The sequence below is a fragment of the Lynx rufus genome, unplaced genomic scaffold, assembly GCF_022079265.1.
Source record: "Lynx rufus isolate CCGP_SWC_20201006 ecotype Redwood Valley unplaced genomic scaffold, mLynRuf1.p SCAF_4, whole genome shotgun sequence".
Classification (NCBI taxonomy): Eukaryota; Metazoa; Chordata; class Mammalia; order Carnivora; family Felidae; genus Lynx; species Lynx rufus.
Genome location: NW_025814856.1, coordinates 61,188,609 through 61,216,188, shown reverse-complemented (window position 1 = coordinate 61,216,188; position 27,580 = coordinate 61,188,609). Strand labels below are relative to the sequence as shown.

Genomic DNA, 27,580 nt, shown 5'->3' with positions numbered 1-27,580 from the left:
CCCTGTTAGTCAGTGATGGAGTAAATGTGCCTGGGAGTCTGCGACCAGGCACAAGAGAGCCTACCCCTCTCCCAGGGAAGAGCTCTCAGCTTGTGGGGCACCTGGGCCATTGCTTCCTGCTAATTATGTTGCCCTTGAGCAAAGTTACCTCAACTTCCCTAGGCCTTACCCCGCCACCACTAGCATCTGCTCTGGGGAGGGTGCACAAGCCTGGTGTTTGAGGAACCAGTCTGTGCTCACGGCACTGCACACCCACAAGTCTTGTGCAGAGGAAAGTGCCTATAAGAGGACATCTTGTAATCAGTGGTATCTTAAAATTTGCAGCCCTTTCTCTTTTATTTATTTTTAAGACAGAGACAGAGAGACAGGGCATGAGTGGGGAATGGGGCAGAAAGAGAGGGAGACACAGAATCTGAAGCAGGACCCAGGCTCCAAGCTGTCAGCACAGAGCCTGACATGGGGCTCGAACTCATGAACTGTGAGATCATGACCTGAGCCGAAGTTGGATGCTCAACCAACTGAGCCACCTGGGTGCCCCAGCCCTTTCTCTTTCTTAATAGTACCTAAAGCAATGTCTTCTAATCAACATTATCTTAGACTTCTCGAAACACAGGAGGGCTGGTGTTGAGAAATCTGCACCAATGTAAACCTGATACGGCAGCTCTCTCCAGCTCCTCAGATGTAATTAGCCCAGTTAAAAAAAAAACAAAACAAAACTTTATTTTTTTTTTCTAAATCAGTCAATAAAAAAAATGATTTTGGCTATAAACTTGTCCTGAGTTCCTAAGACTTCATCCAAATTACGCCGGAGTGCAGCTTTATGGGCCCAGGTGAGTTAGGACCACAGAAGAGACCCAGGTGACCTTGATCCTGACTTTGGCGGCCTCCTGCCTGCCAACCCACACTCTGTGCCCCATGGCTTTGTTCATGCTGTTGTCTGCCTGGGGCTCCTACCTGTACCTTTCCTGGCAGACTCTGGCTGTCACCTCTCTCAGGATGGCCTCAGGTGGCAGCTCCCACTCCATTCCACCCTCTGAGGGGTGCCTTGTCCTCATCCTTGTCTTTTCTCCTTTTACTTGTCTGCTTTTCTGCCCTCTTGTCTGGGGTCCCTGTGGGAGGCAGAGCCTCTTGCTCATTTTTGTGTCCAGATCTAGCCTGGTGTGTGAGAACCAGGGAGCAAAACTCCAGCTGCTGGCACACAGGAGGCCCATCTACCCGGCCCGGCTAGCAGGAGACCACACCTCCTCCCTCAGCACCCCAAAGCAGAACATCACTAATCCAGCAAACCTGCCCCTTCATCCTGGGTCCCAGCAGAGGGAGAGCGGAGGTGGGGGAACTGAGATCAGAGCCCCTCTGGCTATCTGTGCAAGAAACAGGACAATTCAAGACTCTGCTGTAACTGGATGTCAGCGGTGGTTCGGCTTAGTTCCACAATAGAGCTGAGAACCTCTGGTGAATGTTTGGTCACTAGGAGATGAATTACCGGGAGTATGAAGAACCAGATTTAGCAGAGGTTTACAAAATGCAAAAACGTCAGCAGTTCTGAGTTAGGATAAGTCCAAACGAATGGGGTTGTCTCGGCTAATCCTGCATCCAACAGGAAAGCATCCATCCTTGAGGCTAGATTCTGGTGACTTCCAGGACATGAAACCACGTTCCAGGCTGGACTGCCTTCTGCAAGTCCAGCTGGGCCCAGAGTCTCTGTCTCACCCAATGTTGTCCCGCAGCCTGGCCGGCACTCTATCCTCGAATACAGGTGCACCTGTGAGCTGTGCTGGAGCCCACCGGGCCGTCTCAGAGACTTGCAGCACCCCCCTCCTCTGCCTTGTGGCCTAAGAGTGGTAGGACTGGGCTAAGGCCAGGCCCCTCAGAGTGAGCGCTGCCATGGTCTTGTATCCAGTGGTAGAAAAGGGCTGTGAGAAGCACCAAACAGGCCTGTCCTCGAGAAGGATCTCTACAAATCAGGTTCTGGAAGACTCCCACATAAACTTGGAGTTTAGGACTTAATCCTGGCTGCACATCAGAATCATCTAAGCAGCACCGGGAAAGCTTGGGGATGGCCCCCTCCACCCCAGTTCTGTACCTGTGCTGTGGGGCCCAGTAGACTCAAACGAGCAGACACTACCACTTTGAAAGCATACAGGTGACCCTAGCTCTTCCTGGTACTATCATGAGGAGAGCAAAGAGGCTCACATCTGAGAAAAAACAGGTGTACACCCTCATCTTCTCAGGATTCTGGTCTGGGGACCCAGGAGGGCCCTTTGTGTGGGTCCCTTCTTCCTAAAGGTGGCTACTCCATTTCCAGGAGGTCCCCCAGGGCCAGCACTGAGCCTTCTGCACCCACCTCCAGAAATCCAGGCCATTCCCCCATCCTACATGGTTCTGAATGTTCATGCCCACCCAGGGAGGGGAGAACCCCAAATAAGGAATAATCACACACTTTGGAACAAGAAGGCTTGCTACTATTGGCTGGTTCTGTGACCTCAGGTGACTCTCTGACCTCTATCTTCTTTTCTGCAAAACCTGGACAATATTGCCTCCTTTACAGGGTTTATGGGAGAAGCAAAGTACATGAAAACACTAACCAATGGCAATTACGGAAAAATAAAACACCCATTAAGCTTTTTCCACTGGTGATTTAAAACAATGTGAAAATTCATACTGATGCTTAAGCAAATTTTTTCAGTTATTTTAATCATGCAAACACACAAGACCCACCCTCAAACAAGGCCTAAGGGACAGTGGCATGAAGACAAACATAAATTTGAGGGTGTGACTGCCTGACGCCTTGAGGATGAAATGAACCAGAGCCGCCTCTGCCCAGCAGCCCTGCACTGCCGCCTGCTGCTCCAGTAGAATTCAGAAATCACCTTCGCTGGAACACCAGCCTTCCTTTCTCTGGGGAGCGTGGTGTTCCTGTGAGCCCTCATGAATCCTTCATATTAAGTTATCTCCCTAAGCAGATGTACACGTCAGGGACTCTACCCGCAACATGGGCTCAAACTCACAACCCCAAGATCAAGAGTGGCATGCTCCACAGGCTGAGCCAGCCAGGCACCCTGGCTTTATTCTGTTTTTTAAAAAACATTTATTAGTTGCATTTTACAATGTAATTTTCACAATGTCATTGTTCCCATTTTACAGATGAGAGAAACTGAAGCTCCGGAAAGGTCAAGTCACTTGCCTAAGTTGCACAGCCAGGAGCCTATAATTCACATACCAGATCCCATATTCCTCAGCATGTTGGGCAGATTTAAAACTTTTCAAATTATGAAATTACCAAACTTTATGGAAACTTTAAAAGAAAAAAAAATGTCAGTTTAAAAGGGTCCTTTGAGGGGGCGCCTGGATGGCTCAGTCCATTAAGCATCTGACTCTTAAAAATTTTTTTTAAAAATGTTTATTTATTTTTGAGAGATAGAGCATGAGCAGGGGAGGGGCAGAGAGAGAGGGAGACACAGAATCTGAAGCAGGCCCCAGGATCTGAGCTGTCAGCACAGAGCATGATGTGGGGCTCAAACCCTTGAACTGAGAGATCTTGACGTAAGCTGAAGTCAGACGCCCAACTATGCCACCCAGGTGCCCCTAAGCATCCAACTCTTGATCTCAGCTCAGGTCTTGATCTCAGGGGTGTGAGTTCAGGCCCCACATTGGGCCCAATGCTGGGCGTGGAGCCCACTTAAAGAAAAAAAAAAGGTCCTTTGGGAAAAGTTGAAAGTTCTCTTATCTGGAAAGTATTGTGATTGGAGAACAGATCATTCTTCTTCTATCTCCTTATCCAGTATGCAGAGCAGTTGGAGGCCACAGTTTAAAAATTTAGAAATAAAACATTTCTAGTGAGTTGGACATGAGAGATGCTGTCCCTTGATGAAGATTGTTTTTGAGCTTCTAGTTGTCACAGAAATCTTTATTATGGAAAATACAGTGGCTGCAAGGCAAGAGACATATCTTGGTCCCTCTGCCCCTCCCCTGTGTCATCTTGGGTAACTCACCATCCACTTTTGCCTCTATTTCCCCTCCACGTAGATGACAATCCAGTCCTCCCTACCATGAGAAACGACAGGAGTATACAAGCAGCATTAGGGTCAATGATGTAGGTCAAAAATGGCCAAATGCTGGAATTCCATATCATTCAGCCTATCAATAACAATCATTTATCGTAACAGCTCTATGAGGTAGTTGTGCTAATAAAACACATCTTCTAGATTGTGGAGCTGAGACTCAGTTCCACAAAGACTGCCACACCTGGGCCGGACTCGAGTCCAGGCTTTTCCATTTCTGTGAGGAGTTCTGAAATAAGATACCCAGTGTTGCTATTTTTCCCCTCTGATAACAATTACTGGATACCCGATTACAGCCACAATGTTCTGGTTTGAGTATGAATTTCCTTACTATCCAGCCTTTTCTTACACATTTCCTTCCCCAAGAACCAGACACTAGGGTTTGGGCCCATGTGAAACCCTACCTATTCCCCCAAAGAACTGGGTTAAGTTTTAACCAAAACGTATTTCTTCTTTTTGTGGATACAAGCCAGAAGGGGTTTTTATTTTTTTTAATTTATTTTTATTAAGAAACTTAAAAATGTTTGTTTGTTTTTGAGAGACCGAGTGTGAGCGGGGGAGGGGCAGAGAGAGAGAGGGAGACACAGAATCCGAAGCTGCTCCAGGCTCTGAGCTGTCAGATCCCAGGGCTCGAACCCACGAAACACGAGCTCAAGTCAGACGCTTAACTGACTGAGCCACCCAGGCGCCCCTTTCCTTTTCTTTTGAAATAATATTGTTTGGAGGCAGAACTCAGCAGCCTGATTTCTAGAATCTGGGGACGAGCTCCGCTCACATCCGAGTCCCAAGGAAGGGTTCCGGTGAGAGAGCGGTACGTCCAAGTCCGGCGAACGCCAAGCTGTCCCGGAGGCCCTTTCCCTGCCGGTGCGAGCTACAGGAGGGCGAGACTTCACCTCCGCACCACCCACGTTCCGAACCTGAACCACCGCGCACACGCCGACCGTGGCAGGCCGAGGAGAGGTGCATGGCTGGCGTTCCCGGGCTGCTTGTTGCGGGGAAGTCCAGCTCTCAGCATTGCTCCCAGAGGAGGAGCCCGCCGACCTGCCACCGAAGTCAGGCTGCGCCCGGGCCGGAGAGACCCCGCCTACCTGCCTGCGGGGCCGCCCTGGCTGAGACCCAGACCTTCAGCAGCCTCGCCCGGGCCAAGCAGCAAGCACGCGAGCAGACCCGCTCCGACTGAGAAGCCCCACCCGTCTTGCTGCTGCTCGGCGGCCCCTCAGCGCCCGGGAGGTCCCGCCCCGACATAGAGACCCCGCCCACTAGCGGGCCTGCCCACGAAGACAAGCCCCGCCCCAGCCGGGAGGCAAGGCCCCACCCCCGCAGACAGGTTCCTGCCCGGATCGGGAGACCCCGCCAATTCCGCGGGGTCGAACCCGGCCAAGCGCGGGATCCGATTTGGTCTCGTCTGCCATCGTAGCCTCCCGAGGGTTGACCTTTGCCCTGAGCTCACCCCGCCCCGTCGCCCCTCCCGGCGCCGTGGTACATCCGGCGCGTTGCGCTTGGCCCAAGATGGCGGCGCCCGTGTGCTTCCGCGGGCTCAGGCTGCGGGTGAGTGAGCGACGCTGGCGGGGTCCTGCGGTTCGTAGTCGGGGCCTTAGTCTCCGTGTCACGTGCTCCTTATCTCACAGGCGCTGTCTTGGAGCCGAGAGCTGCCGTGCTCCTGGTGCGCCCTGCACACGTCCGCGGTCTGCACTAAGGTGAGCACGGCCGGGCGCGTGGGCGGTGTGGCCGCGGCTTGGGTCGGTGGGTGATCTCAGTGTCACGGCCCCTCCCTGCTTCTAGAACCGGGCGGCCCGAGTCAGAGTGGGCAAGGGGGACAAGCCGGTGACTTACGAGGAGGCGCATGCTCCGCACTACATCGCTCACCGCAAGGGCTGGCTGTCGCTGCATACAGGTGAGGGGGCAGCGGGGGCCGCTGTGCTGGGGGCTGTGGGAAGGAGAAGTTCTTGGCTGCGGCCTGTGACACAGCGTGAGATAAACACGTGCAAGAGGCTTCTTTCAGCTCCTACTTTTTCACAGGTTTTATTTCCAGATTTCATATTCGTGAGTTGTGTGCGGCGTGTGCTGTCACCCTCATTCTTAGACGGGGCAGAGCAGCGACCTCGCGTACTCCTTCTCCGCTGAGGTTGAGCGAGGCTTTGCCTTCTTGTTTCAGCGTCCGTGCTGTAAGCAAGTGTTCTTTTTGAGATCTGCTAGTGCTCCGTTTTTACGATTTTGTGCTTTTCGTCGGTGATTCCACCGCCTTAAAATAGCCCAGATGCTGAACCGTGAAGCACAAGAAGGGTGTGACGCACATTGCAGAGAAAATCTGCACGTCGGGTGGGCTTTCTTTCAGGCATGAGTTACAATGCTGCTGGCAGAGAGTTCAGTGTTAATCGCCGTTTGTATTAAACAAGGTGTCTTTAAACAGAAACATGTGAAACGAAGTTACATATTGATGTGTTGACCAAAATATCTTAATCAAGGGCATACAGAAACGTAACCCTGTATTTCCCCCAGGAGCGATGGTTCAGTGTTGCCTACTTCGTTGTTCATGGTGATTTTATAGAATATAACCATTAGCTGATTAGGATCAGCTGTATTTTCTTCATTATGAGTGTTCTCAGCTTTTGGATGTGTTGAGACCCATCTGTCCAGAAAACTTACTTAAAATACACATGACTGCCCTCCACCCTGTTCAGGTTCTGGTCCTAAGGTCTGGGGATGGGTGTGGATGCTCTAAGATGTGCAGGAGTTGCAGGAGCTATACTGAGAATTCACTGGTTGAGACTGCGTACCTGGCTGGTGAGTTCATGGCCCCTATCTCTGAAGCTGGTGGCCTCATCTCTCGGGACCAAAGGGTGGCCAGTGCTTCTATAAGGAGCCCAGAAAGAGTGTGAAAGGGCTAGACAAAAAGGATCATCTGGCTTTTGTGCCCTGTTAAGGCCTTGCTCTTCTATTTTGTAAAACAAGGATAACCAATAATATCTACTTCACAGGATTTGTTTGGGAATTTAATGAAATAATGTACTTTGAACCAAAAAAAATTTTTTTAAATATAATTTACTGTCAAATTGGCTTACATACAACACCCAGTGCTCATCCCAACAAGTGCCCTCCTCAATGCCCATCACCCATTCCCCCCCCCAATCCACCCTGTTTGTTCTCTGTATTTAAGAGTCTCTTGTGGTTTGCCTCCCTCCCTCTCTGTAACTTTTTTCCCCCTTCCCATCTCCTCTGGTCTTCTGTTAAGTTTCTCAAGTTCCACATATCAGTGAAAACATGTGATATCTGTCCTTCTTTCACTGACTTACTTCACTCAGCATAATACCCTCCAGTTCCATCCACTTTGCTGCAAATGGCATGATTTCATTCTTTCTCATTGCCAAGTAGTATTCCATTGTATATATAAACCACATCTTCTTTATCCATTCGTCAGTTGATGGACATTTAGGCTCTTTCCATAATTTGGCTATTGTTGAAAGTGCTGCTATAAACACTGGGGTACATGTGCCCCTATGCATCAGCACTCCCGTATCCCTTGGGTAAATTCCTAGCAGTGCTATTGCTGGGTTGTAGGGTAGGTCTATTTTTAATTTTTTGAGGAACCTCCACACTGTTTTCCAGAGTGGCTGCACCAGTTTGCATTCCCACCAACAGTGCAAGAGGGTTCCCGTTTCTCCACATCCTCTCCAGCATCTATAGTCTCCTGATTTGTTCATTTTAGCCACTCTGGCGTGAGGTGGTATCTCAGTGTGGCTTTGATTTGTATTTCCCTGATGATGAGTGACGTTGAGCATCTTTTCATGTGTCTGTTGGCCATCTGGATGTCTTCTTTGGAGAAATGTTCATGTCTTCTGCCCATTTCTTCACGGGGTTATTTGTTTTTTTTGGGTGCTGAGTTTGGTAAGTTCTTTATAGATTTTGGATACTAACTCTTTATCCGATATGTCATTTGCAAATATCTTTTCCCATTCCATCGGTTGCCTTTGAGTTTTGTTGATTGTTTGCAGTGCGGAAGCTTTTTATCTTGATGAGGTCCCAATAGTTCATTTTTGCTTTTAATTCCCTTACCTTTTGAGATGTGTTGAGCAAGAAATTGCTGTGGCTGAGGAGGTTGTTGCCTACTTTCTGCTCTAGGATTTTGATGGTTTCCTGTCTCACATTTAGGTCTTTCATCCATTTTGAGTTTATTTTTGTGAATGGTGTAAGAAAGTGGTCTAGTTTCATTCTTCTGCATGTTGCTGTCCAGTTCTCCCAGCACCATTTGCTGAAGAGACTGTCTTCTTTCCATTGGATGCTCTTTCCTGCTTTGTCAAAGATTAGTTGACCATACTTTGTGGGTCCAATTCTGGGTTCTCTATTCTATTCCATTGGTCTATGTGTCTGTTTTTGTGCCAATACCATGATTACAACTTTGTAGTAGAGGCTAAAGTCTGGGATTGTGATGCCTCCTGCTTTGGTTTTCTTCTTTAATATACTTTGGCTATTTAGGGTCTTTTGTGGTTCCATACAAATTTTAGGATTGTTTGTTTTAGCTTTGAGAAGAATGCTGGTGCAGTTTTGGGATTGCATTGAATGTGTAGATTGCTTTGGGTAGTATTGACCTTTTAACAATATTTATTCTTCCAATCCATGAGCATGGGATGTTTTTCCATTTCTTTGTGTCTTCTTCAATTTTTTTCATAAGCTTTCTGTAGTTTTCAGCATATAGAGCTTTTACATATTTGGTTAGGTTTATTCCTAGGTATTTTATGGTTCTTGGTGCAGTTGTAAGTGGGATCAGTTTTTTTCTCTTTCTGTTGTTTCATTATTGGTGTATAAAAATGCAGCCGATTTCTGTACATTGATTTTGTACCTTCCGACTTTGCTGAATTCATGTATCAGTTCTAGCAGTCTTTTGGTGGAGTCTTTCGGGTTTTCTGTATAGGGAATCGTGTCATCTGCGAAAAGTGAAAGTTTGACTTCTTCTTTGCCAGTTTTGATGCCTTTTGTTTCATTTTGTTGTCTGATTGCTAATGCTAGCACTTCCAACACTATGTTAACAGCAGTGAGAGTGGACATCCCTGTCGTGTTCCTGACCTCAGGGGGAAAGCTCTCAGTTTTTCCCCATTGAGGATGATGTTAGCTGTGGGCTTTTCATCTATGGCTCTTATGATCTTTAAGTATGTTCCTTCCATCCCAACTTTCTTGCAGGTTTTTATTTAGAAAGGATGTTGTATTTTGTCAAATGCTTTTTCTGCATCGATTGACAGGATCATATGGTTCTCCTCCTTTGTTTTAAATTTTTTTTTTTTCAACGTTTATTTATTTTTGGGACAGAGAGAGACAGAGCATGAATGGGGGAGGGGCAGAGAGAGAGGGAGACACAGAATCGGAAACAGGCTCCAGGCTCCGAGCCATCAGCCCAGAGCCTGACGCGGGGCTCGAACTCACGGACCGTGAGATCGTGACCTGGCTGAAGTCGGACGCTTAACCGACTGCGCCACCCAGGCGCCCCCTCCTTTGTTTTATTAATGTGATGTATCACATTGATTTGCGAATGTTGAACCAGCTCTGCAGCCCAGGAATGAATCCCATTTGCATGGTGAATAATTCGTTTTATGTGCTGTTGAATGTGATTTCTTAGTATTTCATTGAGAATTTTTGCATCCATGTTCATCAGGGATATTGGCCTGTAATTCTCCTTTTTTGTGGGGTCTTTGGTTTGGGAATCAAGGTAATGCTGGCTTCATAGAATGAGTCTGGAAGTTTTCCTTCCGTTTCTGTTTTTTGGAACATCTTGAGAAGGATAGGTATTAACTGTGCTTTAAATGTCTGGTAGAATTCTCTTGGAAGCCATGTGGTCTAGGACTCTTATTTGTTGGCAGATTTTTGATAATTGATTGAATTTCTTCACTAGTTATGGGTCTGTTCAAATTTTCTGTTTCTTTCTGTTTGAGTTTTGATAGTTGTGGGTATCCAGGAATTTGTCCATTTCTTCCAGGTTGTGCAGTTTGTTGGCATATAATTTTTCATAGTGTTCTCTGATAATTGCTTCTATTTCTGAGTGATTGGTTGTGATAAATCCATTTTCATTCATGATTTTATCTCTTTGGATCCTCTCTCTTTTTGAGAAGTCTGGCTAGGGGTTTATCAATTTTGTTTATTTTTTCAAAAAACCAACTCTTGGTTCTATTGATCTATTGCTCTGTTTTTTTTTGGATTCTATATTGTTTATTTGTGCTCTGATCTTTATTATTTCTCTTCCCCTGCTGGGTTTCGGTTTCTCTGTTGTTCTGCTTCTAGTTCTTTTAGGTGTGCTGTTAGATTTTTGTGTTTGGGATCTTTCTTGTTTCTTGAGATAGGCCTGGATTGCAATGTATTTTCCTCTTAGGACTGCCTTTGATGCATCCCAAAGGGTTTGGATTGTTGTGTTTTCATTTTCATTGGTTTCCATGTATTTTTAAATTTCTTCTTTAATTGCCTGGTTGACCCATTCGTTCTTTAGTAGGATGTTCTTTAACCTCCATGCATTTGGAGGTTTCTCAAACTTTGTCCTGTGATTAATTTCAAGTTTCATGGCATTGTGATCTGAAAGTGTGCATGGTATGATCTCAATTCTTTCATATTTATTGAGGGCTGTTTTGTGACCCAGTATGTGATCTATCTTGGAGAATGTTCCCTGTGCACTCGAGAAGAATGTATATTCTGTTGCTGCAGGATGAAAAGTTCTAAATGTATCTGTTAAGTCCATCTGGTCCAGTGTATCATTCAGGGCCATTGTTTCTTTATTGATTTTCTGTCTAGAGGATGACCTGTCCATTGTTGTAAGTGGAGTGTTAAACTGCCTCTGCAGTTACCACATTCTTATCAATAAGGTTGTTTATGTTTGTGATTAGTTGTTTTATCTATTTGGGTGCTGCCGAATTCAGTGCATAGACATTTATAATTGTTAGTTCTTCCTTATGGATAGACCCTGTAATTATTATATACTTCCCTTTTTCCTCTCTTGTTACAGCCTTCAGTTTAAAATCTAGTTCATCTGATAGAAGTGTGGGTACTCCAGCTTTCTTTTGACTTCCAGTAGCATGATAGATAGTTCTCCATCCCCTCAGTTTCAATCTGAAGGTGTCCTCAGGTCTAAAATGGGTCTCTTGTAGACAGCAAATAGATGGGTCTTGTTTTTTTTATCCACTCTGATACCCTATGTCGTTTGGTTGGAGCACTTAGTCCATTTACATTCAGTGTTATTATTGAAAGATATGGGTTTAGAGTTTTTGTATTATCCGTAGATTTCATGCTTGTAGTGATGTCTGTGGTCCTTTGTGGTCTTTGCAGCATTTCACGCACAGTGTCCCCCTTAGGATCTCTTGTACGGCTGGTTTAGCGGTGATGAATTCCTTCAGTTTTTGTTCATTTGGGAAGACATTTATCTCTCCTATTCTGAATGACAGGCTTGCTGGATAAAGGATTCTTGGCTGCATATTTTTCCTGTTCATCACATTGAATATTTCCTATACTCCATTCTGGCCTGCCAAGTTTCAGTAGATAGGTCTGCTACTACCCTTATGTGTCTACCCTTGTAGGTTAAGGCCTGTTTATCCCTGACTGCTTTCAGAATTCTCTCTTTAACTTTGTATTTTGCCAGTTTCACTATGATATGTCATGCAGAAGATGTATTCAAGTTACGTTCGAAAGGTGATTCGGATGCCTCCTGGATTTCAATTCTGTTTCCTTCCCCAGATGGGAGAAGTTCTCAGCTATGATTTCTTCAAGTACAGCTTCTGCCCCTTTCTCTCTCTCTTCTTCTTCTGGACCTCCTATGATACAGATATTGTTCCGTTTCACTGAATCACTTAGTACTGTAATTCTCCCCTTGTGATCCAGAATTTTTTTATCTTTCTTTTTCTCAGTTTCATCCTTTTCCATAATTTTATATTCTGTTTCACTTAATCTCCCCTATGCCTCTTCAGTCCTTGCTGTCACTGCCTCTAGTTTATTTTGCACCTCATTTATTGCATTTTTTTAAATTCATCATAACTATTTTTTAGTTCCTTGATCTTGGCAGCAATAGATTCTCTGCTGTCTTGTATGCTTTTTTCAAGCCCAGCGATTGATTTTATGACTATTATTTTATCTTGTTCAGTTATGTTGTTTATATCTGTTTTGATCAATTCTTTAGCTATCATTTCTTCCTGGAATTTCTTTTGAGGAGAATTCTTCCATTTCATCATTTTGGCTAGTTTCCTGTCCCTTATGTGTTTTAAAACGTTGTTATGTGTCCTGCACCTGCGAGCACTACTATATTAAAGAGGAGTGATACACTGTCCAGGGCCTGGCCCTTCAGGAGGTGTTTTTTGGAGTGTGTTACTTGCTCTCTGTTGTTGTGACTTTGGTTACCTTATCTCCCTACTCATAGTGATGTTTTGAACCCTCCATCAGTTGTGCTTTGATTTGTTTGCTGAAGTAGCCCTTAATAGGAAAACAAACAAAAAAACAGAAAACAAAAACAAACACACAAACAAAAAAAACCCCAAAAACAAAAAACCAGAAACACCAGCTACAAGTAAACAGCAGGGTGGAGGTGGTGCTGATTGAAGAGGCCTTATCCCATACAAAGAAATGACAGGGACAGGGAAAAAGAAAAAATAAAAATTGACCAGACAGAGAAACTATACGGCTTAATCCAGAGAGAGAGAAAGGAAAATAAAAAAAGGAGGTGTAGAACATGTATCAAAAGAATAGATTAAATGTGTCTGCTTAAACAAACCAACAACCAGAATAACCCGATTGGAGGAGGGAAGATATGAGAAGGAAAAAAGGAAGAACATATCTATATAATAAGAATTGTCTGAGAATTAATCCAGGCAGTGCAGCAGCACAGGTCTGGAGGAGCATCTATCTGTCTGGTCTTCAGCATCAAGCCTGCTCGAGTATCCAGGAGATTCGTAGTTACCCGGCACAGAGGGGCATGGTTTGGTGTAGGTGGGTCCCGCCTCCACTGGGGGCCCCGCTGTCTGATCCCTGAGGACCCACCTTGGTGGTGATGGGGAGAAAAATGGCGACACCCCAGTCTCTCCTCCACAGACTGGGTGTCCCAAACCACTCTGTTCGAGCCGTCCTTACTGTGCCACGGGTGCAAAAGAGGCGGTTTGCCCTGCTCCGCTGACTCCTGTGCCTCCCTGGTGCTTGGCTGGGATTCAAACTCCTGCTCCATGCACCCCAGTACTGGGGAAGTGCCGCTTGGCACCGCCCGATATATGGTCTCTGGCTGGCAGGCGCAGGCAGTCTTTGTGCTTTGAGCGGATGTATGCCTTCTTCCCACAGCACTCCAGGGAGGGGATCGCTTTCTCCTACTGCAGACTGTGTCTCTGACCTAGCCACCAGTCTGGGGCAGGCTCCGCTCCTCCCCAGGTGCGCGGTCAGGGCAGCCAGCCCCCAGAGTAAGCCCCGCAGTTAGAGAGTGGATCTCTTCCTCCTGGTCCATGATTTTCTCTTGTCCAAATACAGTCCTATGCTTCCCCAGCCTCTGTTTCTCTTCCCTTTGTCTCTCTGCAGAAGGGGATCCCTCCACTCGGTTCATTTTCTCTCTCCCAGTTCACAATCATGCACCTATGGCCTGTCAGGTCCCAGTGGGTCCCTGGAAGCTACTTTGTCACTTTGCCTTCTGGACTCTTGGAGTTCAAAGTCCTTTGGCTTCAACACTGCTTTGTTTGAGAGACGAGGGAACTTCGGGTCCCCCTACTTCTCTGCCATGTTGGCCCCCCTGTACTTTGGACTTTAAAGTGGTACTCTTTTTATTTCACTTATGGAAGAAAAGAGAAGAAGCCAGGGTGGAGGGTGGAATTGAGTGCCAAGTGCTCTTGGATGTTACCTCCGGAGGTTTTTGCTGATTCTTCACGGTGCCCTTCTCTCTTCAGGTAACCTGGATGGGGAGGACCATGCTGCAGAGCGAACAGTGGAGGATGTTTTCCTTCGAAAGTTCATGCTGGGCACTTTTCCAGGGTGTCTGGCTGACCAGGTTATCCTGAAGCGCCGGGCTAATCAGGTGGAGATCTGTGCCCTGGTTCTGAGGCAACTGCCCGCATACAAGTTCTACTTCCTGGTGGGTTACAGTGAAACTCTGCTCTCCCACTTTTACAAATGTCCTGTCCGTCTGCACCTCCAAACTGTGCCCTCCAAGGTTGTGTACAAGTACATCTAGCACAGTCACTTTTTTTGCATCAGGCTTGAGCCTGCCAAGGACAGGAATGTGTGGGAAAGGGGTGAAGTGGGAATGGGGAAAATGTATCCCTTCAGTGAACTGAGGATTCGTTTTCAAAGCTGCTGTTCAATAAATACTTTCCATGTTGTCTTGCCTCTTGGTTTGTCTTTACTCTTTAGAGAACTGGAATAGAGTCCTTTTGAGGGTGCTCCAAGGCTCCCAGACAGGCCAGGCCGCCAGTTGTTCGAGGTTTGGGTAACAGCTGCAATGCAATGATTATCTTGTGCCAATCACTTTATCAGGAACTTTACTGAAAGTTCTTTGTTTTCTCTCAAAATGGAAAGATCCGTTTTTGGTGATTATAAAATAATGTTGAGTTTAAATAATTTTAAACAATATATACATGTGTCGACCATGAAAGTTTCTTGTAATTCTCCCACAGAGAGAACGACTGGGTACAGTTTATTTGCAGATGCACCTCCCCCCTCCCCCCCCCCCCCCCCCCCCCCCCCCCGCCGCCCAGAAACACCCTAATGCGTACCCATTGTTTTATTACACAAGCTTTCAACAGAGCAGCGAGTCTGTGCCACAGACTCTTCTGAGTGCTCGGAACAAAACATTCTGTTCCAGGATCCCTGCCTCCGTGACACTTGTGTCTCTGTGGAGGTGGGCATGACTCCAAGCAGGTGAGGGAGGTAGACCTATAGCTCAGTGGGAGAGAGCATTTCAGAAAGTGGCATTTGCAAAAACTGCACGTGGTGCTGGGTGGTGGGGCAGGAATTGCTGACCAATTTCACTCTGACTCTGACCTTGACCCTCACCTTGATACACTTAACCTTGAACTTCAACCTTACATATCCTACTCCCAACTCTGACCTTGACTTATTACCCTCTGATTCTACCCTAAAGCTCTACTCTCACTCCAACAGAAATGCTCTCTCTAGTCCTACCTACCACTTGACCATCACTCAACTTCACTCTTGCCTGAGGGTCTCAGTGGGATCCTCCTGGCATCATGTCTGACTCTGACACTGACTTTGATCATGTCCCTCATATAACCCTCTCAGTTTGAGTTTCTGAAAACATCATTCTAATGCTATCTGATCCTTACCATGACCCTGACTGACCTCATCGTAACTCCAAGTTAGGAGTTGCTTGCTTTGACTCTGACCATAATCCTGATCCAGATTCTTATGACCTTGACCATAAAACTGAAAGTCATTTAAATTTGACCCTATCCCTGATCTTCCTTCAGTGATAAAGTGGACTCTGACCTTCACCTTGAAACTCAACCATCACCCAGACTCTCCCTTGCACAGATCTGACCCTATTCTTAACCCTGATTGTAACCCTGATTCTAACAGTCAACAACCTTCGATTGATAAGACTGATTGTCATTCAGGCCCTGAGATACCTTCACACCCTGCTGACAAAACTCAACCTTGACCTGATTCTGACCCTTCTGACCTCCACTCTGACACTGACCATGACCCTGGATTTCATGTGAATTTGACCCTCACCATCCTCCTGATTCTCACCATAACACTTTGACCCTTACCCTAAAAGTGATCTAACTGAACCTCAGCTGGATTTGATCATGTCCCTGACCCTCATGACCCTGATCAACCCACATACTGACCATGAAACTTCACCTAACCCTGACCTTGACCCTGAACCTTATTCAAATCCGTAACTGACACAGGTCCAGACTGTGACCCTGATATGCAGCCTTGCTTTGATAATCACCATTACTCACCCAGATCTTGACCCTGATCCAGTTTTTAATTGAAATGTATTTGACATATTGTATAAATTTAAGGTGTATCAACTTCACATGTACATCTTAAATGTATCAAGTTAACATGTACATCTTAAATGTACATATGTATCTTGATACATATCATGATTGCAACAATTAGCAGCTCTGTCATATTACAGAATTATTCTGTCTTTTTAGTTGTTGGAATAATGAAGTTCTACGTTCCTAGTAAGTTTGTTGATTATAATACAACATTGTCTATATTCACTGTATTGTGCATTGTATCTCTAGGGCTCATTTAATCTTCATTGTAAATTTGTACACTTAGACAAAAACTGCCCAGTCCCCTTCCCTCCCTAGCCCCTGGTAACCACCATTTCACTCTGTTTTGTGAGTTTGGCTTTTTTAGATTCCACATATAAGTGATATCCTACAGTATTTGTCTTTGTCCATCTGAATGATTTCATTTAGCGTAATTTCCACAAGGTCTATCCATGCTGTTGGAAATGGCAGGATGTCCTCTTTTCTCATGGCTGAATAATATTCCATGTGTACCACATCTTTGTCCATTGATTTGTTGACGGGAGGGTGGTTGTTTCCATATTGGCTATTGTGAACAAATACTGCAGTAAATATGAGAGTGCATATCTCTCTTCAAAATCCTGTTTTTATTTCCTTTGTGTATATACCCAGACGTGGAATCACTGGATCATTGGTAGGTCTACTTTTAATTTTTTTTATACCTTCATATTGTTTTCCACTGTGGTTGAAACATGCACACCAGCAGTGTGAAAGAGGTCCCTTTTCTCCATGTCCTTGTCAGCAATTTTTTATCTCCTGTCTTCTTGATAATAGGTGTTCTGACAGGTGTGTGGTGATGTCTCATTATGGTTTTGATTTGCATTTCCCTGATAATGAGTGATGTGGAGCATCTTTTCATGCACCTGTTGGCTATTTGTATGTGTTCTTTGGAAAAGGGTCTGGTTCTACCCATTTTCCAATTTGGATTGTTTGTTTCATTTTGTTAGTAGATTCTTTGTACAAAAGGTTTTAAGTTTCATGGAGCCCTATTTGTTCATTTTCACTTTCGTCTTTTGTGCTTTTGGTGTCATGGTCAAGAAATCATTGCCAAAACCAATGTTAAGGAGCTTCTTCCCTACATTTACTTCTAGGAGCTTTATAGTACCAGGTCCTTATGTTCAAGTCTTTAATCTACTCAACTGTAAGACAGGGGTCCAATTTCATTGCTCTCAATGTGCTCATCCAGTTTTCCCTACCTTATTATTTTTTTAATTTTTTAAAAAATGTTTTTATTTAATTAAATGTTTTTTAATTTTTTTAAAAATGTTTTTGAGACAGAGAAAGACAGAGCATGAGCAGGGGAGGGGCAGAGAGAGAGGGAGACACAGAATCTGAAGCAGGCTCCAGGCTCTGAGCTGTCAGCACAGAGCCCGATGTGGGGCTTGAACTCACAGACTGTGAGATCATGACCTGAGCTGAAGTTGGACGCTCACCCAGGCACCCCACCCCACCTTATTTGTTGACAAAACTGTTCTTTACCCATTGTGTGTTCTTGGCTTTCTTGTTGTATAAGCAGGGGTTCAGTTCTTTGCCTTCTATTCCATTCCATTGGTCTATGTGTCTATTTTTGTCTGTATATGCAGTAACATACTGTTTTTATTAGCAAAGATTTGTAGTATAGTTTGAAGCCAGGAACTGTGGTATCTCTGGCTCTGTTCTTTTTTGCTCAAGATTGCTTTGGTTATTCTGGGTCTTTTTGATTTCAAAAAGATTTTAGGACTGTTTTTTCTATTTCTGTGAAAAATGCCTTTGGTGTTTTGATGGGGATTGCATTGAATCTGTAGATGGCTTTGGGTAGAATGGACATTTTAACAATACAAGTTCTTCTGATCCATGAACACAGGATGTCTTTCCATTTGTTTGTCTTTCCATTTCTTTGATTTCTTTCAGCAAAGTCTTGTAGTTTTCATTGTATAGGACTTCCACATCCTAGGTTAAATTTATTCCTAAGTATGTTATTGTTTTATATGCTATTCTGAATGGGATAGTTATCTTTATTTCTTTTTCAGATGTTTCATTGTTAGTGTATAGGAATGCAACTGATTTCTGTAAGTTGATTTTGTGTCCCACAACCTGACTGAAATCATTGATTAGTTCTAACAGTTTTTGGGTTGAGCCTTTCAGATGTTCTAAATACAGACTCATATTATCAGCAGATAGTGACAGGTTCACTTTTTCCTTCAAGATTTGGATGCCTGTTATTTCTTTGTCTTGCCTATTTGCTTTGGCTCGGACTTCTAATACCGTATTGAATACTATGATACTATATTAGGACTTCTTATACTATATTGAATAAGAGTGGTGTGTGTGTAAACATCCTTGTCTTGTGCCTGATCCTTGAGGAAAAACTTTCAATTTTCACCACTGAGTATACTGTTAGCTGTGAGCTCATAACATATGGCCTTTAATATATTGAGGTGTGTTCCTTCTATATTCAATCTGCTGAGGGTTTTTATGAAATTATGTATTTTGTCACATGTTTTTTCTGCATCTATTAAGATGATCATATGATTTTTTCTTTTCTTCTTTTATAATTTTTTAAAGTTTACTTATTCTGAGACAGAGTGCAAGTTGGGGAGGGGTAGATAGAGAGAGAATCCCAAGCAAGCTCTGTAGGGTCAGCACAGAGCCTGATGTGGGGCTCAAACCCATGAAAATGTGGGATTGTGACCTGAGATAAAATCAAGAGTTAGATGCTCAACTGACTGAGCCACCCAGGTGCCCCTCTTTTATTTTATTAATTAGATGTATCATATTTATTGATGTGTGTATGTTGAATGATCCTTGCATTCCAGGGATAAATCCTACTCATGGTGTATAATTATTTTCATGTGTTCTTATTTTTTTTTAACATTTATTTATTTATTCATTCATTCATTTATTTATTTATGTATGTATGCATGCATGTATGTATGTATGTATTCATTCATTCATTTATTAATTCATTCATTCTATATATATATTCAATATATATATATAATGCCATTTATATATATAATAATTTATATATATAAATGCTATTATATATATATGAGAGAGAGAGAAAGAGAATCCCAAGAAGGCTCTGCACTGTCAGTGCAGAGCCTGATGAAGGGCTCAAACTCAGGAACTCTGAGATCATGACCTGAGCTGAGATCAAGAGTCAGATGCTTAACCGACTGAGTCACCCAGGTGCCCCCTTTATAGGTGTTCTTGAATTCAGTTTGCTAATATGTTGTTGAGTTTTTGCATCTATATTCATCAGAGATGATGATCTATATAGTTTTCTTTTCTCTGGCTTTGGTATCAGGGCAGTGCTGGCTTTGCAGGATGAATTTGGAAGTGCTTCTTCCCAATTTTTTGGAAGAGTTTGAGAAGAATTGGCATTAATTCTTCTTTGAATGTGTTAGAATCACCAGTGAAGCCGTCTCATCCTGGGGGAGGTTTCTGTGTTGGGAGGTTTTTGATCACTGATTCAATCTCTTTATTTGTTACAGGTCTGTTCAGATTTTTTATTTCTTCCTGATTCAGTTTTGAAACGTTGTTTCTAGGAATGTATCCATTTCTTCTAAGTTATCTAACTTTTTTGGCTTATAATTGTTCAGAATAGTCTCACAATCCTGTTTTTCTGCAGTCTCAGTTGTAATATCTCCTTTTTCACTCTTAATTTTGAGTCTTTTCTGTTTTTTTCTTAGTCTAGCTAAAGATTTGTTGATTTTATTTATCTTATTGAAGAAACAGTTCTCATTTATATCAACCCTTCCTCATCCCTATTTTACTTATTTCTGCTCTGAGTGTTATTATTTTCTTCCTTCTGCTAACTTTGGGCTTAATTTTTTTTTTCTAGTTCCTTGAGAAGTAAAGATATGTTGCTTATTTGAGATGTTTACAATTTCCTGATGTATGCACCTGTCACTTTAAATTTTCAGAGATGCTGTTTTTTGCTGCATCCCATACCTTCTGATATGGTGTGTTTCCTTTTTTATTTCTTTTGAGATACTTTTTTGTTTTCCTTCTGATTTCTCCTTTGACCCATTGATTGTTCAGGGCGTGCTGTTAGCTGCCACATATTTGTGGATTTCCCAGCTTGTCTCTTGTTGATTCCTAGTTTCACACCATTGTGGTAAGAAAAGATAGTTGGTACGATTTCAGTCTTGTCAAAGTAGCTAAGATTTGTTGTGTGTCCTGTCATGTGGTCCATTCTGGAGAATGTTCCGTGGGCACTTGAGGATAGTGTGCATTCTGCTGCTGTTGAGTCTCATTTAAAAAAAAAAATTTAATGTTTATTCATTTTTGAGAGAGCTAGAGACAGAGTGCGAGCAAGGGAGGGGCAGAGAGAGAGGGAGACAGAATCCGAACCAGGTTCCAGGCTCTGAGCTGTCAGCACAGAGCCTGATGAGGGGCTTGAACCCACAAATTGTGAGATCATAACCTGTGCCAAAGTCAGACACTTAACTTACTGAGCCACCCAGGCATCCCTGGTTCTCATGTTTTAATCCATGCAGCCATTCTGCCCATTGATTGGTGGCTTCAGTTCATTTATATTTAGAGTGATTATTTATATGTAAGAACTCAATACTGCTACCTCACATTTTGTCTTCTGCTTGTCTTGTATTTCCTTTGTTATTCCCCCCCCCCACCTTTGTTTCTGTCTACCTCTGTGAAGGGCTGGTTTTCCACAGTATGTACTTTGGTCTCCCCTTTTCTTGTTTTGTGACTCACTCTAGAGTTTTGTTTTGTTGTTACCATGTGGATTACGAAAAACATCTGTTAGATAAAATAATCCTTTTTACACTGATAGCACCTTATTTCCATTCCCTATGAAGTTTCCACCCTTTCACTCTTCCTCCTTTATTTTTGATGTTACAATGTACCTCTTTTTTTTAATATTGTTTATTTATTTGCTTTGAGAGAGAGAGGGTGAGCACGTGAGTGGGAAGGGCAGAGAGGGAGGAGAGAGAATCCCAAGCTGGTTCCACGCTGTGAACACAGAGCCTGGTGTGGGGCTTGAACTCACAACACGAGTCAAAACTGTGAGATCATGACATGAGCCAAAATCAAGAGTTGGCCGCTTAACCGACTGAATCACCCAGGTGCCCCAAAATGTGCTTCTTTTTACGCTGTGAATTCCCTGAGGAGTTATAGTGGCTTCAGTTATTTTTAATGCTCTTTTCCATTAGCCTCCAAACTATAATTAAGTTGTTAACACATCATTCTAATATAAGAGTTCCCACTTTCTAATTGTGTTAATTTTTTGCCTTTACTAGTATATTATGTACTTTCATTTGGATTTATGTCACTCATCAATGTCTTTTCATTTCATCTGAAGAACCCCGTTCAGCATTTCCTTCAAGGCTAGTCTCGTGGTGGTGAGCTTTCTCAGCTTTTGTGTGTCTAGCAAGGCCTCTATTTCTCCTTTATATCTGAAGGGTAAATGGGTTAATAAAGTATTCTTGGCTAGCATTTTTTATCATTTAATACTCAATAGGTCATTCCACTCTCTCCTGGCCTGTAGTTTCTTCTGAGAAATCTGCTGATAGCCAAATGGGAACTCCTTTGTAGGTTACTGTCTTTTGTTTCCTGTTTGCTTTTAAGATGCTTTCTTTATGTTTGATTTTTGACAGTTTCATTATAACGTCAAATATAATGAATGACTTTCCCTGGAGACGATCTTTCTGCATTCAGATAATATGGTGTTCTATTAGTTTCTTGGACTTACATGTTCAATTCCTTCCAGGTTTGGGAAGTTCTTCGTTATCCTCTAAATACATTCTCTGCTACCTTGTCCTCTCTTCTCTTCTGGCACACCAGTTGTTCTTATATTTGCTTTTCTTATCAGACACCATAGCACTTTTTACAAATGTTAGTTCTCTCTCCTGAATCATTCTCCTTCCCATCCCCAAGTCCCTTGTCATTTCTTCCATCTGACATTACCTAACCTATTACCTAACCTCTCTAATGAGTCCATATTGTTCACTGAAGTCTTCAACTCCAGAATTTCTGTTTGGTTATTTTTTAATATTCCAATCTCTTTGGTAAATAACTCCTTCTGTTCTTTAATTTTATATCTGAGTTCCTTGAATTACCCTTCTGGGCTTTCTTGTAGCTCGTTGAATCTCTCTGTCACAGATATTTTGGATTCTTTATCAGTTAGACTGCAATATTCCATGCCTGGGAGCTGGTTACTGGAGACTTATCTTCTTTTTGTGATACTGCATTACTGTGATTTTTCACAGTGTTCGATGACACTATGATGCCAATTGTTGGCCGCCCTAATGAGTGTATGATGACACTCCAGTGCCTGGCATTGGAGGTAGTAAACATCTTCCTTAATTAAGAGACTATGTTGACTTTGTTACAGTTCAACCTGCTGGCAATTAGAAACCTTTCTTTTGTTTTACAGAAGGTGGCACTATTGCTTAAGTTTTTGGTTTCTCTCCCTGAGTTGGCTCTTAGGGCTGCAGCAGAGTGGGGACAGGTACCTGGGGCTTTGGGGGTGTCCACATCCTGGTAGGGGAATCCTGCAGTGGGGGGACTCCCAGATGTCCATTGTCACATATCCTGCTGAAATCCTGAAGCACACAGCAGGAAACATGTTCCTCCAATGCCTTTTGTTATCCTCGTCTGCTGCCTCTTTCCTTTTCCTCCAATGTCCAGTCATGGACTCACTCACCACTTTCGCTTTCCACCTGCGCTGGCTGAGAGGCAGGTTGTCACCAGTATTGCCCTGGGAAGGGACCAACTCAAGTTCTTCCTTCTCCTCTGCCTCCAAACCCATCTCTACCCTGCTTCAGTGGTGTGCCTGGTTTTCCCATCAGGCTGGCTGGGCTTCCAGAAATTGTCTCCAGTGAGTGTCTCCCTGTTTTGTAGTTTCCAGTTGTGCTTCCCCCAATTAACAAGTAAGGGTGGGGCAGGCTCCTCAACTTTCTTGGATCTGCAATCTCCTTCAAGGTCCTGTCCACTCACTTTCTGATGCACAGGTGGGTAGAAATCTGGGTGTCCTGGTGTGATGAGCAGAGGCACTTCTGTTTGGTTATGAATGTCAAATTAGTTGTAAATAAAAGGGGAGAGGAAAAAAGGAAGACTTACCATCATGATGCTGATGTCACATTTGGCCCTGATCCTGACCCTACACTCACCCTAACCTTGATCCTAAACATGACCTTCACCTTGAAAATGACCTGACTTTGACCTTCACCCTGATATTGACATTGCAGGTTATCCTTAACCTGCTTCTGAATCTGGCATTCACCATACCTACTCAGAATTGACCCTTACCTTCACTTTGACTCTGATCTATTCTCATCCTGAACCTGAATTATACCCAACTCTCACAGTAATCCTGACTCTAATGTTCAAATTGAGTCATAACTTGACATTCACTCAGGCAATTTACCTAAAACTGACCCTGAAGCACTGATTATGACCTTGACCCAGATCATGAAACTTACCCTGACGCTGCTTCCTGTGATGCCTACTTTCACACCAACCTTGACCTTTAGGGTGACCTTGACCCTCACCCCCCCCCCCACCCCGGACTCTGCACCTAATCTCAACCTGATCTGACCCTAGCTCTCACCTCCACAAAAATTTGCCCCTGAACTTGACCCTCACCTTCACTCTTGCATTGATTTTCGATGGCTGGCATGAATTACCATCAATATAGTGGCTTAAAGTGACATGGGTGTATTTGTCACTGTTTTGCAGGTCAGAAGTCAAACCTAGGTCTCGCTGAGTTAAAATCAAGGTTTCAGCAGGGCTGCATTCCTTTCTAGAAGCATTTCAGATGCAGGAAAGGACTGTGAGCCATGGAAAGCAGGAGTCCTCCACAAGGTGGACAAGGCTAGCAAAGGGAATCTCCCCTTGAGCCTCCAGAAGGAACACAGCCCTGCTGACCCACACTAGACGTCTGAGCTGCACAGCTGTAAGATAATAAATTTCTGTTGTTTCAGGCCACCAAGTTTGTGGAAACTTGTTCAAGCTTCAATAGAAAACTAATGCAGTACTCAACCTCTAGGTGTTAAAAGTCTCTTTTCTTTTGCATTTGTAAAACTAATGTGGATTGAGTCCCACTCAGTAGGAACATTGGCTTATGCCAGCATATTCCGACCCTCACTGTGTGTGGCCCCCTCTGTAGACTCGTCTACAGCATTCATCACACACTCTAATGGAGGAGTGACTTAATGGCTTTTCATTTAATCTCTGCCTCCCTGTGTCCCCAGATGGCAGGCTCTGTGAGGACAGTATGTGGCATGGTGCACACAAGCACAGAGCAGGTCTTGGAGAACCCCTTTGCAGGGCTCCACCTGGGCCTCTGGTCCCCAGCTTTCCTTCCCATCCTAAGTGTAGCTGTCCTGTGTGACTCTTCCAGAGCTGATCTCTGCTAATGCCCTCCTTAGAGAAGGTGTGGCCCAGCTTTCCTGTCAGGAGGCCTGAGGAAGGGGATAAATGGGAGCGTGTGGGGTCCTGGGCCAGCACAGACATGGTTGTGTGTAACAGGTTGTGTATTCTCATTTCCCCAGGCTCTGCCCTGAAGGGAGCAGAGAGGAGGGCTCATGGGAAACCTGCTTGGGTCCCTGTCTCCCACTTGCCTGTGCAGTGGTGCGTTGATAAATGTGTAATAACTTGCTCTCCTGGAGGAGGGCGTGGCAGGCCTCTTCTGGTTACTGTGGTGTAAACATTCCCACATGGGTGATTTCAAGACACTAGTCCATGTCCCTGAAAGTGGAGTTGGAAAGTCTGGGATATCTTCTCTGGCACCAACCAATTCTCCAATTCTCTAATTCTCCAACAACAACTGGGAGACCAGCAATTCAATTCTGTTGTGACATTAACTGCTCATAGTTATCATCAGACTCCACAAGTTAAAGGGCTCAGGGATTGCCATGCCCAGTAGGCAGTGGGCTCAGGGTGGGGTTGGCAAGTTATGAGTTTCAGAGTCAGATTGACTTGGGCTGGGGTCTTGGCCCCACCAATCCATCCTCCTCCCACGAGCGGCTGTGATGAAAATAAGAATGCTCAGTTTCTGGCAGCCACTGTGTTGGCAGAAATGGTGATGGGGAAGAAGAGAAATCGACCCTATCCTGCTGAGAAGCACCGCAAAGGCAGGGGCTGCCCTCACAGGACACTCTCACTTCTAGAGCTTGGTCTTCTGTAGTCCCCAACTCTAGGACCTTCTTCCTTGGGGGTGAGCTCAGCTCTTTTACCTGTGGGTCATTACCTTCTATCTCACCCTGTCTATGGCAATCTGTAGCAGAGTGCTGATGGTTGGAGGACCCTTCCCATGCTCTGGACACATAGCCCTAGCAGACTACCACTGTCAGTGATATAATTTGCTTGTGGCAACAGTTGCAGCCACAGCATCCCTAGGGTGTGGCACAGTGCATGTGAGCACAGGGCAGATCTCAGAGAACCCCACTGCAGCGTTCCACCTGGCCTACACTGATTAAGACCATTGTTCATTCAGTGGACAAAGGTTTACTGAGTGATGCACCATGATCTATCCTGTGCTCTGAGGACACTAAGAGGATCCCTCTTGGTGGTGGCTATTGAGGAGTTCCACTGCACCATGATGTCAGCCTGTTACTAAGGGAAAGATGGCAACTTGACCTGGATGAGCCAAGAAAGACTCAGCAGAGAAGCCGAGCTGAGATTTGAAGGGATTTTCCAGGCAACAGGGGACAAGGCACCAATGTGGAAGGAACTGCGTGTCTATGAGTTTTGGGGAGGTATCCAAGTATTGGGAAAGCAATTGTGGAAACAGGTTTTATCAGGTTCCACCTTCCTTTCAAAGAACACCCCAGTTGTGTGGCCATCTTTATATCCCAAAGTGGCTGCCTGATCATGTTTCTTGAAGAGGTTCATATGACCTCTCAGAAAATAAATGTTGGCAAGGATGGAGAGAAACTGGAACCCTTGCATATTGCTGGTGGGAATGTAAAATGTTTCAGCTATTGTAGAAAATGGTCTGGTGGTTTCTGAAAAAATTAAACATATACCAATTACCATATGATGCAGCAACTCCACATTTTAAAATTTAAATTCAAGTTAGTTAACATACAGTGTAGTATTGGCCTCAGAAGTAGAACCCAGTGATTCATCTCTTACCTATGACACCCAATGCTCACCCCAAAAAGTGCCCTCCTTAATGCCCATCACCCATTTAACCCATGCCCCCACCTGCCACCCATCCAGCAACCCTCAGTTTGTTCTCTGTATTTAAGAGTCTCTTATGGTTTGCCTCCCTCCCTCCCTCTCTCTCCCTCTCTCTCCCTTTTTTAAAGTTTATTTATGAGAGAGAGAGAGAGAGAGAGAGAGAGAGAGAGAGAGAGAGAGAGAAGGGGCAGGCTCCAGGGTCCAAGCTGTCAGCACAGAGCCTGACACGGGGCTCGAACTTGTGAACCAAGAGATCATGACCTGAGCTGAAGTCAGATGTTCAATCAACTGAGCGACCTAGGTGCCCCCTTCTCTGTTTTTATTTTATTTTTCCTTTTCTTCCCCTATGCTCATCTGTTCAGTTTCTTAAATTCCACATAAGAGTGAAATCATTTGGTATCTGCCTTTCTCTGACTGACTTATTTCGCTTAGCATAATACACTCTAGATCCATCTGCATTGTTGCAAATGGCAAGATTTCATTATTTTGCATCACTGAGCAGTATTCCATTGTATACATATACCACATCTTCTTTATCCATTCATCAGTCGATGGACATTTGGGTTCTTTCCATAATTTGGCTATTGTTGATAGTGCTGCTATAGACATTGGAGTGCATGTGCCCCTTTGGATCAGCATTTTTGTATCCTTTGAATAAATACCTAGTACTGCAATTGCTGGGTCATAGGGTGAGTTCTATTTTTAATTTTTTGAGGAACCTCCATACTGTTTTCCAGGGTGGCTGCACCAGTTTGCATTTCCACCAGCGGTGCAAAAGTGTTCCTCTTTGTCTGCATCCTTGCCAACATCGGTTGTTTCCTGAGTTGTTGATTGTAGACATTCTGACACAGGTGTGAGGTGACATCTTATTGTGGTTTTGATTTGTATTTCTCTGATTATGAGTGAGTTTTAGCATCGTTTCATGTGTCTGTTAGCCATCTGGATGCCTTTAGTTTTATTGATTGTTTCCTTCACTGTGCAGAAGCTTTTTATCTTGATGAGGTCCCTATAGTTCATTTTTTGCTTCTATTTCCCTTGCCTCTGGAGACATGTGTAGTAAGAAGTTACTATGGCCAAGGTCCAAGAGGTTGATGCCTGTTTTCTCCTGTAGCATTTTAATGGTTTCCTGTCTCACATTTAGGTCTTTCATCCATTTTGAATTTGTTTTTGTGTATGGTGTAAGAAAGTGGTCCAGTTTCATTCTTCTGCATGTTGTTGTCCAGTTTTCCCAGTACCATTTGATGAAGACACTTGTCTTTTTTCCCATTGGAAACTCTTTCTTGCTTTGTTGAAGATTAGTTGGCCATATATTTGTGGGTTCATTTCTGGGTTCTCTATTCTATTCCATTGATCTATGTGTCCGTTTTTGTGCCAATACCA

The 27,580-nt window shown here is 44.1% G+C and overlaps 1 protein-coding gene across 1 annotated transcript; it reads left to right on the top strand.

Moving 5' to 3' along the window:
- Window positions 1-5,374: 5,374 nt before the first annotated feature.
- MRPS24 (mitochondrial ribosomal protein S24) lies at window positions 5,375-14,374 on the top strand. The gene is made up of 4 exons (XM_047095854.1): window positions 5,375-5,609; window positions 5,690-5,758; window positions 5,844-5,955; window positions 13,943-14,374. The coding sequence occupies exons 1-4, from the start codon at window positions 5,571-5,573 to the stop codon at window positions 14,224-14,226; spliced, it is 504 nt and encodes a 167-aa protein (XP_046951810.1). The 5' UTR covers window positions 5,375-5,570; the 3' UTR covers window positions 14,227-14,374.
- Window positions 14,375-27,580: the final 13,206 nt, after the last annotated feature.